The sequence below is a fragment of the Schistocerca americana genome, chromosome 4 (assembly GCF_021461395.2).
Source record: "Schistocerca americana isolate TAMUIC-IGC-003095 chromosome 4, iqSchAmer2.1, whole genome shotgun sequence".
NCBI classification, from domain to species: Eukaryota; Metazoa; Arthropoda; class Insecta; order Orthoptera; family Acrididae; genus Schistocerca; species Schistocerca americana.
Genome location: NC_060122.1, coordinates 219,147,223 through 219,163,699, shown reverse-complemented (window position 1 = coordinate 219,163,699; position 16,477 = coordinate 219,147,223). Strand labels below are relative to the sequence as shown.

The 16,477-nt window shown below is 35.7% G+C and overlaps 1 protein-coding gene across 1 annotated transcript in view; it reads right to left on the bottom strand.

Moving 5' to 3' along the window:
- Nucleotides 1-16,477, bottom strand: part of LOC124613155 (tyrosine-protein kinase hopscotch) — a 189,515-nt gene that overhangs the window by 55,672 nt on the left and 117,366 nt on the right. The window contains exon 12 of the mRNA XM_047141782.1: nucleotides 4,470-4,603. Coding sequence (XP_046997738.1) covers nucleotides 4,470-4,603 — 134 coding nt within the window. The remainder of the gene's footprint in view (nucleotides 1-4,469; nucleotides 4,604-16,477) is intronic.

Here is a 16,477-nt window from a genome sequence, read left to right as displayed (position 1 = left end):
ATACATTGAAGGAAAGAAAATCAAAAAGATAAACACTTTCTGTTATTTGGGATCCATTTTAGAAATCGAGGGAAAATCAGACTCAGAAATCAATAAAAGAATTAGTAGCGGACGGAGGGTCATTGGGATGCTTAACTCAGTCTTATGGAGCAGGAATGTAATGAGCAGAACTAAAAAATTAATATACAAATCCATATTAGAGAGTGTGGTTCTGTATGGAACGGAGACCTGGACAATTAACATGAAGCACATTAAAAAATTACAAGCTCTAGAGATGGACTTTTGGAGAAGATCGGCAAGAATCTCCAGGAAAGAAAAGATAAGGAACACCGAAGTAATAAGGAGAATGGAAATAAAAGAAAGAATATATGACGTAATGGATAGGAAGAAATTACAGTGGTACGGGCATGTACGACGAATGGAGGAAGCCAGAATACCAAAATTGATACTGGAGTGGGAACCGGAGGGGAGAAGAAGAAGACGACAACCTGTGACCACCTGGCTCCAAAATGTACAGCACACAATGAGGAGATTGGGCGCAGAGGAAGAGGACACGCAAGATCGAAACACCTGGAGAAATATTTTGAGAGTATAGTTTAAGAACGTTTATTGTTTGTATTGTCATTTCCAGGTAAATTATTATGTTGGAGATAAGCCTCTGTAATGAGGAAAAGCTCAAAATAAAAAAAAAAGAAATATGAATGAGACTAAATGTAAACTCAGGTGTGAAACTGAGCTTTACCATACTGATAATGATAAAGCTTTTTTGATTTGCCATTTCATATTCATTTTACAAACTTTTTGTCTAACATATACTATGATTATATTATTAATATTCTGTAACTGGTCCTATACATGGTTTTGTTCTTTGTCGTGCAGTGTGTGACACTTAGTGCTGTTCTACAGCATAAATAATAGCACAATTAAATCAACATTTGGTAAGGAACTGAATTCCAATCCTTTCCTAGTGGAAGAAAAAGTCACAATTTATGTGGTTTGATCTCCACATTTTCTTTTTCATTTAGCAGTTTTACGTGGCCATGGTGGTATAGCAGGTAGAGCACTAGACTCCAGCCCTGGAGCTCTGAGGTTCAATTGCAAGCAGGGTCAAGCATGTTTGCTTGTTCCATTTCCTCCAGGAAGGCATCATGTCCACTTAGCCTGTTATCAAAATGAGTTCCAGAAACCTTTTCCAGAAGTAAAGGGTGGCTGGGTAGAAGAATCCATCACCCCAATCAATCCTCCTACCAGTGCCGTGGCAAATAAAGAGTCTGCAGTCAGGCTGATAGCCCCTGCCGGACTTGCACTACAGACTTTACCTATACCTGTACCCTTACCTTTACCTTTGCAGTATGTTGATAAGTTCCAAAGTGCCTCCACAAACAGTTCTCCAGTTCTGGCTGACTTCTCTCCACAGAAGTAGAACATTACTAACAGTCTGAACAATTGTATATTATTTCCATCTTTGCTTTTTCAATGTATAAACTGAACAGTATGAGCTAAGGACTGCATCACTGTCTTACAGTCTTTTTAATCTGTGCACTTTGTTCTTAATCTTCCAATCTTATTGTTTCCCCTGTTTCTTGAAAATATTGTACTTACCCATCGTTTCTTAAAACTACCTCCTATTTTTCTCGGAATTTTGAATATCTTCCGCCATTTTACAATGTCAAACGCTTTTCCCAGGTTGACATATCCCATGAATGTCACTTGATATTTCTTCATTCCTGCTTCCTTTATGAAGTGCAATGTCACAACTGCCTCTCTGGTGCCTTTACATATCCTAAAACCAAACTGATAATCATCTAAGAGACCCTCAATGTTTTTCTGTATATTATTAGTTTCAGCAACTTGCTTGCACCAGTTTTTAAGCTGACTGTGTGATAGTTCTCAAAATTATTTGTTCTTGCTCTCTTCAGAAATATGCGGTTGCTATTTTTCGAAAAGTCTGAAGATACATTGCAAGTCTCACAGATTCTACACATCAACTTGAATAGTTGTTTGGTTGCCATTTCCACCAAAGATTTTAGAAATTTTGATGGAATGTTATCTATTCCATCTGCCTTACTTTATTTCGCGTCTCCCAAAATGGTTTTGAATTGTGACTCTAATACTGGATCCCCTCTCTCTTCCATATTTACTCCAATTCCTTGTTCTCTCATGTCATTAGACAATTCCTCCCCATTATAGATGCCTTCAGTGTACTCTTTCCACCCATCTGCTCTCTTCTGTGTTTACAGAGAAATTCCCACAGTGCTCTTACTGTAGCTTCCCTTGCTTTTAATTTCACCAATGGTTATTTTGACTTTTCTATATCTACTAAAAGCGGATAAAAATTCGCTTGATGCCTTCCCAAGTGACAGTCTCCATTCCTCCTGAAATATGTAAGTGAAGACAAGACATGGCTTAAATTCAAAGAAATAGTATCAACAGCAACTGAGAGATTTATACAAAATAAATTAATAACAGATGGAATTGACCACCCCATGGTACAAAAAACAGGCCAGAATATAGCTGCAGAAGCACCAAAAAAAGCATGCCAAATTTAACAGAATGCAAAATCCCCAAGGTTGGCATAGTTTTACAGAAGCTCAAAATTTAGTACAGACTTCAATGTGAGATGCAAAAGTTTCCACAATGAAACTGTATCTTGAAGTCTGGCAGGAAATCCAAAGAGATTCTGATTATATGTAAAGTACATTAGTGGCAAGACATAATCAATACCTTAGATGTGCACCAGTGACTCTAATGTTACTGATGACAGTGCCACTAAAGGAGCTACAAAATGTGGTTTTTTGAAATTACTCCACCAAAGAAGACAAAGTAAATACTCTAGAAATCAAATCCATAACTGCTGCCAACATCAAGTAAGTGAGAATGAGATACCTTTCGTGTAGTAAAGCAGCCTAAATTGCTTAATAAAGGCAAGTCCTCTGATCCTCATAGTACACAATTAAATTCCTTTCAGAGTATACAGATATAATAGGTCTGTACTTAACAATCATATGCTACCACTTGCTCGATGAAAGACTTGTAACTAAAGACTGAAAAGTTGCACAAGTCACACCAATACTCAAGAAGGAAATATAAGTAATCCACTGAATTAAAGACTCTTATCACTGATGTCGTTTTGCAGTAGGATTTGGAACAATTACTGTATTCAGTCATTATGAATTACCTTCGAGAAAATCATCTATTGACACACAGTCAGCACAGATTCAGAAAATATCATTCTTGTGGAACAGAACTAGCTCTTTATTCTCACAAAGCAATGAGTGCTATCAACAGAGATTTCAAACTGATTCTATATTTCCACAAGGCTTTTGATACTAATCATCATAATCAGCTTCTTATCAAACTGCATGCCTACGGAGTATCGCCTCAGTTGTGCGACTGGATTTGTGATTACCTTTCAGGAACGTCACTGTTCATAGTAATCAATGGAAAGCCATCAAGTATAACAGAAGTGATGTTTGGCATTCCCCAAGAAATACTATAGGCCTTCTGCTGTTTCTAATCTATATAAATGATTCAGGAGACAGTCTGAACAGCCATCTTAAATTGTTTGCAAATGACACTTATTTAACATCTAGTAAAGTCATCTGAAGACCAACACCAACTGCAAAATGATTTAGACATGATATTGTATGGTTTGAGTACTAATAGAAATGTATTAAAGTTCAGTTACACGATTAATCGCAAAAATCTAAAGGCTGTCAATTCAACTAAATACCTAGGAATAACAATTATGAACAACTTAAACAGGAACGATTACATAGCTAATGTTGTGGGGAAAGTGAACCAAAGACTGTGTTTTATTGAAGATGATTTAGAATATGCAACATGCCTACTAAAAGAGACTGCCTTACTATACTTGGCTGCCCCCTGCTACAGTACTGCTGTGTGATATGGGATCCTTACCAGCTGGGACTGACAGAGGACATTGAAAAAGTTCAAAGGAGAGTTTTTTTTTTGTTTTATCACAAAATAGATGAGAAACAGTTATGAATATGACACGTGAGTTGCAGTGGCAATCATTAAAAAGAGGACTTTTCCATTGTGATGACATCTTTTGGCGAAATTTCCGTCTCCAACTCTCTCCTTTGAAGGTAAAAATATTTTGTTGAATTCACTTATATAGGGAGTAATGATCATAGTAATAAAACAGGAGAAATCAGAGCTTGCACAGAATGATTGAAGTGCTCATTTTTCCCACACACTGTTCGAGAGTGGAACGGTAGAGAAGTAGAGTGAAAGGCATTTAACTGTGAATTGCAGAGTAGTCATGTGGATGTCGAACCTGTTGCTCACATTAAAACCACTGTGAGTGTAGTATTAATTAATTACTGGAGATGGAAAAGGTTACTATTCTGACACAAGATGTATTACTGTGCATCTCACTCACTGTGTAAGTAACAGACATAATCCAAAATTTCATACTTATTACGAAATGCAATCGATAAACTTACCTTTGATTCTCTGTCTAGTAACCACGCACCTTCCAAGCTACTGCCTCCACTATATCGTGTTGAAAGACCACCTATTGACACATTATCTCCATCCAGAGTCCCATTGACTCTCGGATAATCAAGATCTGTCATTTCTGAAAATTACATTTTAATTACTTATTCTGCATGTCATTGTTACTGCGGCTTTGAGAAAAAAAAACATTTTTTTGTTCGGTTGATATTTTAAATGTTTTCTATGTTACCTTACATATTCAAGATTGGTATTTTGATTTTCAGATGTGAAACACAGTACTAGCAAAATAGAGAAAAATACATTTAAAAATTATGTTCAGAAAGTACAAAACCTGGCGACAAACGATCTCCAATTTTAAAAGAAATGATATACAAATTCTTGTGGCGTACTGGGAATCAGTATCAAGTATGTACGTACCAAAGGTCTCCTTATTTATTGTGAACTAAAGTACTAGTAAATTTAGGTGTTTTTCTAAAGTTTTCAGTTAATTCAGAACATGTGTCTGGTGGCCAATAGAAGTATTCAATTACTTATTTTATCCTATTCTTGATAGTTATTCTGAACTGAATCATTTGCATTGAAACACGTATGTAACGCAGCAGCGATGGCGAGGCATTGTAGCATCTGTGACCAGAGAGTATGCGCTTGACCGCGCGAGTGTTGCGAGCGGTTCTCAGTCAGTAGTAGTCTTTGCGAGTTAGTTGTCGCTATGCAGAGTAGCAGTCAGTCAGTCGTTGCGAGTCTGTAGCTCTGTCTAGTTGAGAGCAGTACTCAGTCTGTAGTCGTCATGCAGAGCGGTCGGTCAGTAGTAGCAGCCCAGTGCGGTTGTGTGATGTAGGCGGTCGGCAACAATGGTCAAGATGAGGAATAAGGATAAGGTATACTGTTAATTAATATAATCATTAGATAATGAAAAATTTTATTTATTGTAATTATTCTCCAACAAGTCTCCCAATAATAATTTTTTATTTCAAAAGCATTTTCTCAAAAGTTTAATTTTTTTTGAACTAAAGATCTCGTTGCACTTCCCATTTCATTCCACTTCTTTTTGAAGAAAAATTTCACTAGAATTACAAAAAAAAAGGAGAATATTATTATTTGCAATGTAGTTCCTCCAAGTGGTGCGCAACAACAAGAGCAGATATGTGACATCCATTTATTCTGAGGTAAGACTTTAATTCTGATTGTTTTTACACAGGGCCAAAGACCGATATTTCGGTTTAATTGAATTTTCTTGTCACTGAATGGACTTTAATTTTTTGAAGGATTTATAATTGAGTCAGATTGCGAATTTCACATTTGTTGCCATTGTCAGTACATTTGATTGTGGGCAGGTTACGCATAGACCCATGTCCATCAGCATTTCTAATTAGTATCGTTATTTTCTTTTAAAATTTTTGTGGGGAGGTTACACTTGGCCCCCATTTCTATTAAGTATTGCTATATTTTCTTATATAAAAAATTGCGGTGGAGAGGTTACACTTGGCGACACCCAGTCCAGGATCGTATTTCGTTGAGAGTCTTTTGAGCGACAGTCAGATATCTGCTCTTATTTGCTTAGATAATTAGGATTTGGCGCAACGCTTTTAATAATATTGTGACTTTCTTTCTACAGGTCAACGGCAATTTGCTGCTTTGTTGTATTTGTGTGTTGCTTTTGCATTGTGCTTATTTGTTTTGTGAAAAATTTTGACTATTGTAAAAATGCCGCGAAAGACTGTGAATAGTGTATCGCGAAGTATTGTGAATGAAATTACCGACTTAAACAACGTGACCGATAGTAATTGTGATACGCAACGTAATGATGACAATCCTGCGTTCACTAACAATCAGTGCATTCCAACCACTAATGATGACTTTCACCTTAATGATGAACAAACGAACTCAATTGTCTCGTCTGTTAACTTGACGACAATTGATGACGCAGAATGCTCTATGGTAATGAGCGCTGTAGAGCTTAACACACCCGATTTGGAAAATTCAAGTAATGTACAGTCAAATCTGTCTAATGAAAATGAACAGATCACACAAAGTAGGACAGATGTATTTAATTCCGAAACAATGACTGATAGTATACATTTGACTGACAAACCTTTTTGTAAATTTCAGAATGACCAAATGGTTACAGAAAGTGAAACAATTCCAGATCCACTATTGAACAGTACAGATAATAGAAATGGTAATTTTGGCTCGGATCCAATTATGGCATTTTTGCGGGAAAATTTCAGACAACAGAGTGAAGATTTTAAACAACTTAGGGAACAGAACAAACAAGATAACGAAAATCTTAAACAACAACTCAATGAACAGGTCAAACAACTTAGGGAAGATAACAAACACTTAAATGAAAAACTTGACAATAATGACGAAAATTTCAAACAAATTAGTGAACAAATTACAGCCGTTGCCGCGCAGTGCCATGACACTAAGGAACAGTTGCGCGCGGAAATTGAGGCGTGTTCACAAAAAAATAGCGAAGAAATTAAATCTGTTGCGCAAGAATTAAGAGAAATGCAAACAGTCGCAACAGAAACACTCAGAGACGAAATTAGCGGAGTCGCTAAACAATGCTCTGAAAAAGCTGCACAATTAAGGGACGAGTTTAAAGCAATGACGGTAGAACTTTCGCGCACTATGGACGCAAAGATAGACGCGAAATTCGAACAGCAGAACACTCAGATTAACGAGCGCTTTAGTCAGCACATACAGAACAGTGATACGCGTTTCCGCAGATTTATTCAAGATCAAAACAAAGTAAAACGACAAGTCATGGAAACAATCACTGCACAGAGACAAGAGGACAAACGTAAAATATTCGCGAAAGCGAAGACGTATGTAGACAATAATATTACTACAGTGTCCGACAAAATTAATACCATAGAACAATTGAACGCGGAATTACGGGATGAAATTTCTGATCTTAAAGCAAAAACGGATACACACACAGTAAATATTCAAACAGTGACAGATAGATTCGAACAACTAGATCTAACACAGGATTGCGATGTCATCAAAGCTGATGTTAAAAAACTGAGCGAAACTACGCGCAAGTTGCAAAAACAGATTAATGCGTCTGATTCTATAACCGATGATCAGGTTAAAATACTGACTGAAAAATGTGATGAATTGGCCAGTCGTATTGATGTTATCGAAAATACTAATGACAATAAATCAGACGATACTGCACCGGTTTCATTTATCCAAACGCCTGAATTTCAAAATTTACAGCAGACAGTTAATGAGATCGATTCATCTAACAACACGTTACGTAGGAAGTTATCAAATTTACAACAAGAAGTAACAGAAATGAAAAACACTTCTGTTAATAATACACAACAGACGCCACTTTATGAACATTTGTCAGACTCACGCAGCGTGTATAATGTGAGCAATTTACAGCAACTACGCGACTTAAAATCCGAAAAGCCACGCGAATTAAAATCTGAAAAGCTACGCAACTTGAAATCCGAAATGACACAGACGAACAGATTCACACACAAACCTGAACGTGTTATCAAACTGAGTGACGAGAACGTAGATTTCGAGCAATTTGCATTTGTAAGCAAATGTAAAGAATTTAATAATGACAGAACACAGATACACGATTTGCACTGTATACGACAATTTATCTTTGTACATTCACCGCTATTATCTGTAATGGAGAAACTAGCTTTGAACCTGAAGCGACAAATTGCTATTGTATTTTCATCAGCATTGCCTGTAATGAGGAAACTAGAATTAACATGGATACAACTATTTGCTTTTGAATTTTTACCGCTATTGCGTGCAACGCAAAAGCTAAAATTTATTTGCAGTGCGTAATGGACCTCAGGGGATTCATTACGCTTTAATGAATATGTGCCGTAGCGAGCATAGGGCCCCGAGCTGTAGTAGTGCTGTTTCATCTTTAGTTTTCTGCACTGCTGCCTTTTCTTCTACTATCCTTTATATCTATCCAAACTGCTCTTTAACTATTGCTCTACCTAGTATTAAGAAACGTATGTAATGAAAACCGGATACGACAAATCTTTTACCGAATGTGACAATTTTCAGTAGGCACTCCAGTACCGCCGTAATTTTAATTACAGATAAAATCGTAATCATCAGTATGTATAAAATTTTGAGCAGTCGGAACCATATTTTTGTAACAATAGATGTTTTTCACCACAATAGCATGAAAGTCAGCCGCTTAGCATACCTAACCAACAATGCAGTCTACAAGGTCAACCAAACTTTAATGTTTCGCCGCGTGCATGTATAGTCTCAGCGCCAACAAATGGTAACGCATGGCAGCAAAGAAATAACTACGTACAGACAACACACTATTTCAACTCGTATCGCAATGTACCGTATAGAAATTACTATCTTGACAGACGTAAAAATAACGAGCACAATTTTCAGCGTACATTTAATAACAGTCGATTTTATGAGCAGCAACAACATCAGCAACAACAAATAATCATGAATGAAACAGACAATAGGTGTCATCCATAGCGTAACACGTCAGTAAGAAATAACAGAACAGTTCATATAGTGGATATGCCACAACATTCTCCCGTAAATAATAACACGTACGATAGATTTTAACCAGATACAGCACAGATTGCATATTACAGTAACGCAAACATTACTTTTGACAAGCAGAATTTTGCTCACGAGAATGTTATTTGAAGCATGCTTTGTTGAATGCTCCACTTTTATCGCACCCAGATCTTACTAGAAATTTTTCCATTGCCACCGACAGTTCCAACACCGCTTTAGGCGTACATATTTTCCAGGACATAGAAGAAGATGGTTCAACAGTTATTAAAAACATCGCATTTGCAAGCCGCATTTTGTCACCTGCTGAGCGAAATTATTCTGTCACAGAACTTGAAACATTATGTGTTGTATGGGCTTTCACGAGATTTAGGCATTTTCTTTATGGCAGACATACCACCGTTTACACAGACCACAGAGCGATACAATTTTTACTTTCAGCTAAATTTACTCACGACAGGTTAAGTAGATGGAAACTTTATTTACAGGAATTTAATTTTACGATTGTTCACATTCCCGGCACACAAAATGTTATAGCAGACGCACTATCGCGTTCTCTCGGCAACAATCAGCAAGACGTAGCAACCAACTTCTGCAAAACAAATTTCAGTGTCATGTACATTCAGCAAGTTGCATTTGAAAATTTTATTTCATCGTCATTACAGGACATAGCACAAGAACAAAATAAGGACAATGTGTGGAAAGAAATTAAACACCTTTGGCAAGATAGGAAAAATGTTACGATTAGGAACCACTACACTGTACGCAATGACATTCTGTTTCGCCGCTCTCATCCTGACAGCAACATTTGGTTATTATGCATTCCTGACGAACTGGTTAACAAACTAATTTGGTACACTCATTTAAGTTACGCACATTACGGAGCACGAAAATGTTTTCTTATACTGAGACAGAACTGTTATTTTACCAACATGGAAAAACGTATACGACGAGTTTTAGCGTCTTGTAAAATTTGCCAGAAAGCTAAATCAGACACCACTTCACATATTCCTCCTTTATATCCCATTATACCTGTGAAATTAAGACACATGGCCGCAGTAGATATTTTTGGTCCGATTCCGAGAACTAACAGAGGTTTTTGCTACATTTTTGTCGCTGTTGAGCTCACTTCAAAATTTGTTACTTTCACTCCGTTACGCAAAGCTACTGCTAAAACTGTTTCGAAAGCATTTGTAAAACATTTTCTATTTCATGTAGGGCATGTAATGAAAGTAATTTCCGACAATGGATCACAATTTCGTAGTAGTATATGGACACGCATGTTACGAGCTAGAAACATTTCTCCGATTTATATATCCAAGTACCACGCTTCTTCGAACCCCTGTGAAAGATTAATGAAAGAAATTGGTAAGCTGTGCAGAATATACTGCCACAAAAGACATATTGATTGGGATACACACATACTCTCATTCCAAGATGTAATTAATTCCATTCCAAATGAATCCACTATGCTATCTCCGACTGTTATACTGAAAAAACGTTGAACCACCGAACAAAATTAAAGAATTAATAGAATTCCCCAAAAATCGTCGCCTACGACACCACGAAATAATTGACATTGCGCTGAACAACATCAAACGTGCCGCAGAGCGCCGGAGAAGACAGCAAAAACAGGTTTGTACACGCCGCGACTTTCACGTTGGACAGAAGATATTAGTACGTACACACTATTTATCCAGCAAATTAAAAGGTAAGTGCAGTAAATTTGAACTTCTATACGCAGGTCCGTATCGGATTCGCAGTATCCCTCACCCCAATGTTGTACACGTCGAAACTTTGAGAACCAGAAAATCGAAAGGCAATCACCATATCTCAAACATTAAACCGTTTATTGAGTGAAACCACTGTATGATTCAACACACTATGATGCCATTTACTAATGCAATTAATTCACCTGACTAATTATTGATGATTATCGTATTTTTTTCTTGGCAAGTGCCCGGCAAGGTAAGGTTAGCAGGTCGCTCTTCTTGTCGTCACACATCAGACCATGCATATTTTTCCAGATGAATTTACACATTTACGACTATTTCTGCAATTATATTTATGTGACTACTTATTGATGATTATCGTATTTTTTTTCTTGGCAAGTGCCCGGCAAGGTAAGGTTAGCAGGTCGCTTTTCTTGTCGTTACACATCAGACCGTGCATATTTTTCCAGATGAATTTACACATTTACGACTATTTCTGCAATTATATTTATGTGACTACTTATTGATGATTATCGTATTTTTTTTCTTGGCAAGTGCCCGGCAAGGTAAGGTTAGCAGGTCGCTTTTCTTGTCGTTACACATCAGACCGTGCACATTTTCCATTTTTTTGTGTATATGACTGTACTCCAGTTTTGTTTGTATGCACTATGAAATAGTTAAGATATAACACACACCAGTCGACTTTGACATTTTTTTTTTTTTTGCCTTATGACATCTCAACATCGTGACTGTTTCACATTTTTTTTGCTACTGCATTGTATTATTCTGTGTACATTTTTTCGCATCCGAACACTGTCAATGTCTTGGACATATTACGTTTTCTGTCATGTTATGCTGTATGGTTAATTGTGTCACCATAAACCAGTCATTATTTAGTGGGTATAGGATTTAAATGCAAGACATTAATCTTTGTTCATCAATTTCAGAAAGGAATGATGATTCTAAGAAATAAATTTAACATAAATGGGAATTTCACCTACGGAATAAACGAAAGGAGATGCAATAACTTTATGAGGAAGAGTAAAGGGATCAGGATTAACAAGCATTAACAAGACTATACTATACTCATCACAGAATAGCAGTCTTAACTAATTTTTTCTTTCAGAATACAAGGTGATTGATGCAGGCTGTCAGAGAGAACTACACATCTTAGTTTTAGTGATGAAATATGCTAGAGATAAGGAATAGTTATGTAATGAGTAATGAAGTGATTTTTTGCAGATGATAGTGAATACTGATGAATAATGATGAAGGAAATGGTATTATGAATAATGAAGTTTTTCTTTACAGGTGATGATAATGGTGAAGTTATGATGATATGGATAATGAAGTTTTTTTTCTTTATGCCACGTAGTTATTTAAGTATTTGTTGCGGTTTGCTTTGACAGCAGGTGTTACATTGCATAGTAGGATGACGGAAAGTTTTGGAAAGGACAGCTATGGAACACATTTTATACACATTTCACTACTTGTTAATTCGAAGTTCACTACTTTTCAGCATAGTGTGCGTTTCTTCTTTCAGGTCAATAATCCGTTTTTGTATTTTTTCCAGGAGAAGTTTTTCATGACACTTACTAAACCTGTTACTTATTATACCTGTTCTAGTACTTGCATTTTTATATTTTTTACCCATTTGTGTTTATCATTTATAAATGTGATCACATGTACTGCCTTGTTACATAATCTTGCTACAGCTGACTCATGACGAATGACGTTACCTATCCTCATTTGCAGCAATAGGTCAAAAGCAAAAAGTATTATGCCTCAGCAATTAATTATCGATCCCAACGCAATGCATTGCTACCAAAAAAATGTATTACCAGTCCCACATAATGTCACTAGTTTATGATAATTCTGAATAATACTGATCAACTCTGAATAGCATATCACTCGAGTAATGACCTCTTAATGAGACTATATTCAAAATAATGCTTTGTCACTAGCTAATAACTGCCACTGTTTATTGTAATGCCTGTGATTACTAATGATTTGACTGTAATTAACTGATTTTTAATAATGACTTTGTAATGATCTGAATAATACTGAATGATGAACTATGTTTTATTCTATTCAATACTTGATGGCCACTGAGTGCCAATAATTAATGTCAATCAACGAAATTGTTATTAATTATGCCATTAATTAACTCTTGTTTTCAATGTTCATACTTTGTTGTTGGAAATGAATGTGACTGTTTCATAATGCTTTGTAATTAGAAAAAGACTAATGATTCTTAATAGATTGGAATGACACATAATTAATTAACTATGGTACTGTTTAATAATGCTTTGTAATTAATTAAGGCTAATAATTCTTAGTATATTGAAATGACAAATGATTAATTAATTAACTGTAATTAGACATATGATTAATTAACGACAAATGATTAATTAACTGTAATTAGACAAATGATTAATTAACGACAAATGATTAATTAACTGTAATTATACAAATGATTAATTAACTGTAATTAGACAAATGATTAATTAAAGACAAATGATTAATTAACTGTAATTAGGAGAAGGTTAATGATTCTTGATTATACTCTGTAACTGAAAAGAATGCGATTATTTCATAATATTTTGTAACCAGGAAAAGAAGGCTACTGATTCTATGTAAAACAATTAATGAACATTTTTCTGTAATACTACATACTTGGTACAGAAATGTTCAATAACTGGGCTATGAATGCCACGAACTATCAATGAAGACTGTAATTGTCAATATTATGTGACTTGATGTCCTTCACCTCATAAGCTGACTACCCTGAATTACTGCAATGTCCATTTGTCCTGTTTATCCCAGTGATCATGGAGCACTATATTTGGTTTTGCACTAATTCTACGTTGGTGTGCCTTGTAAGAGTGTGGTGTTGACACGACATGCTGTCCACCACCATGAGCGATGAAGACATTATTATGGTCCCACTGTTTGGTGTACCTAATGTACTGCCAAAATGAAAACATGGAACATTACTACGACAGTTCAGTGTCTTGGCTACACTGATAAATTCTGATGGGAAAAGAACTTCAAGTTGTGTCACTTGGTGTTGTACTACTGTGGAAAGATATGGACTTTCAGAGCAGCTGTGTGCAATCTAAAGTGCTACAACCATGATGCAATCCTTCCCTTTCCTATCCTGATTCTTGTCACATAAAGAAAAAATTTTTTTTTTTGGTAACATCATTTATGTTCATAGGTTATACATTTTTCGATTCGCTAAACTCCAATGTGAGTACACTTATGTCACTGGTCGACATGATGTTTGCCATTATGTTTATTTGTTGTGAAAATACTAAAGACATTTTTCAGTGCATGTGCACTTTGGACATGAATTTTTTTTTGCCATTATGTTTATTTGTTGTGAAAATACTAAAGACATTTTTCAGTGCATGTGCACTTTGGACATGAATTTTTTTTTTGCCATTATGTTTATTTGTTGTGAAAATGCTAAAGACATTTTTCAGTGCATGTACACTTGTCAACATAATATTTTTTGCCAGTCTGTTTATTTGTTCTGAATATACTAAAGAATTTTTTCAGTGCCTGTGCACTTTGTTATCTGTCAAATAATTTGTATATACTTTTCTGATTTGCTACTATGTTTTGTACTCACATTTTGTCTTTGTCTGATATATTTTGTACTTAGTGCGTGTGCACAACATTTACTTTATGTACTACATCTAATTATTCTTGCCAGTCTGTTTATTTGTTCTGCATATGCTAAAGAATTTTTTCAGTGCCTGTGCACTTTATCTGTCAAAAAGTTTGTATATACTTTTCTGATTTGCTACTATGTTTTGTACTCACATTTTGTCTTTGTCTGATATATTTTGTACTTAGTGCGTGTGCACAACATTTACTTTATGTACTACATCTAATTATTCTTGCCAGTCTGTTTATTTGTTCTGCATATGCTAAAGAATTTTTTCAGTGCCTGTGCACTTTATCTGTCAAATAATTTGTATATACTTTCTGATTTGCTACTATGTTTAGTATTCACATTTTGTCCTTGTCTGATATATTTTGTACTTAGTGCGTGTGCACAACATTTAAATATTCTGTAAGTTGTAGGATTTTGTTAATTAAAGAAAAATTTTGCCGCGCTTGGCAAGTCCAAATGACTCACCATCGCTGCCAAATTTTTGCCCCCCGAGTGGAGGGTTATGAAACACGTATGTAACGCAGCAGCGATGGCGAGGCATTGTAGCATCTGTGACCAGAGAGTATGCGCTTGACCGCGCGAGTGTTGCGAGCGGTTCTCAGTCAGTAGTAGTCTTTGCGAGTTAGTTGTCGCTATGCAGAGTAGCAGTCAGTCAGTCGTTGCGAGTCTGTAGCTCTGTCTAGTTGAGAGCAGTACTCAGTCTGTAGTCGTCATGCAGAGCGGTCGGTCAGTAGTAGCAGCCCAGTGCGGTTGTGTGATGTAGGCGGTCGGCAACAATGGTCAAGATGAGGAATAAGGATAAGGTATACTGTTAATTAATATAATCATTAGATAATGAAAAATTTTATTTATTGTAATTATTCTCCAACAAGTCTCCCAATAATAATTTTTTATTTCAAAAGCATTTTCTCAAAAGTTTAATTTTTTTTGAACTAAAGATCTCGTTGCACTTCCCATTTCATTCCACTTCTTTTTGAAGAAAAATTTCACTAGAATTACAAAAAAAAAGGAGAATATTATTATTTGCAATGTAGTTCCTCCAAGTGGTGCGCAACAACAAGAGCAGATATGTGACATCCATTTATTCTGAGGTAAGACTTTAATTCTGATTGTTTTTACACAGGGCCAAAGACCGATATTTCGGTTTAATTGAATTTTCTTGTCACTGAATGGACTTTAATTTTTTGAAGGATTTATAATTGAGTCAGATTGCGAATTTCACATTTGTTGCCATTGTCAGTACATTTGATTGTGGGCAGGTTACGCATAGACCCATGTCCATCAGCATTTCTAATTAGTATCGTTATTTTCTTTTAAAATTTTTGTGGGGAGGTTACACTTGGCCCCCATTTCTATTAAGTATTGCTATATTTTCTTTTAAAAATTGCGGTGGGGAGGTTACAGCATGAAGACTTAATTGCTACTTCAGCTGACTAAAAATTCTTATCTATTGCTGTGAATACAGCATCTCCCATATCATGGAGCCTTTCATTTGGTATATGTTAAATGAGTCCCATATATCTGTCATCATTTATTGCAATTTTTTATTATTACTGTTATTATTATTGTTATTATCTCTTAGTATTGTACTACAACATCAGGCACTATTTTTCTTCAATGCTTTCACAGTGGATCACTAATGTAATATGATCCACCAATTCTGTATCTGTTGGGGGCATTTTTTGGGGGCTGGTATAAATGAAACATGACAAGGGACACAGAATATCCAACATATATAAATTACCATGCAGATAATTTGTCACTGCAGAAGATAAACTACAAAGTGAGCACCAAATTATATTCAATAATACAGGATGTATCAAAAAGAATCACCAAATTTTAAAAAATCATAACTATTCTGTTATTTGAGATATGTGCTTGAAGAATGTATTATAGGAAAGAGCAAACTATAGGGTTTTAGATGGTTCCCACTAGGTAACAGCAGTGTATGCCCACTTCAGTTCTAGTAAAAATGGTGTTGGTACAACAGAAAGTGTTTTGTGTTCTATGTTTTGTGCAGTGCAAGTCAGTAATAAATGTTCACAGTGACTTTTGTACT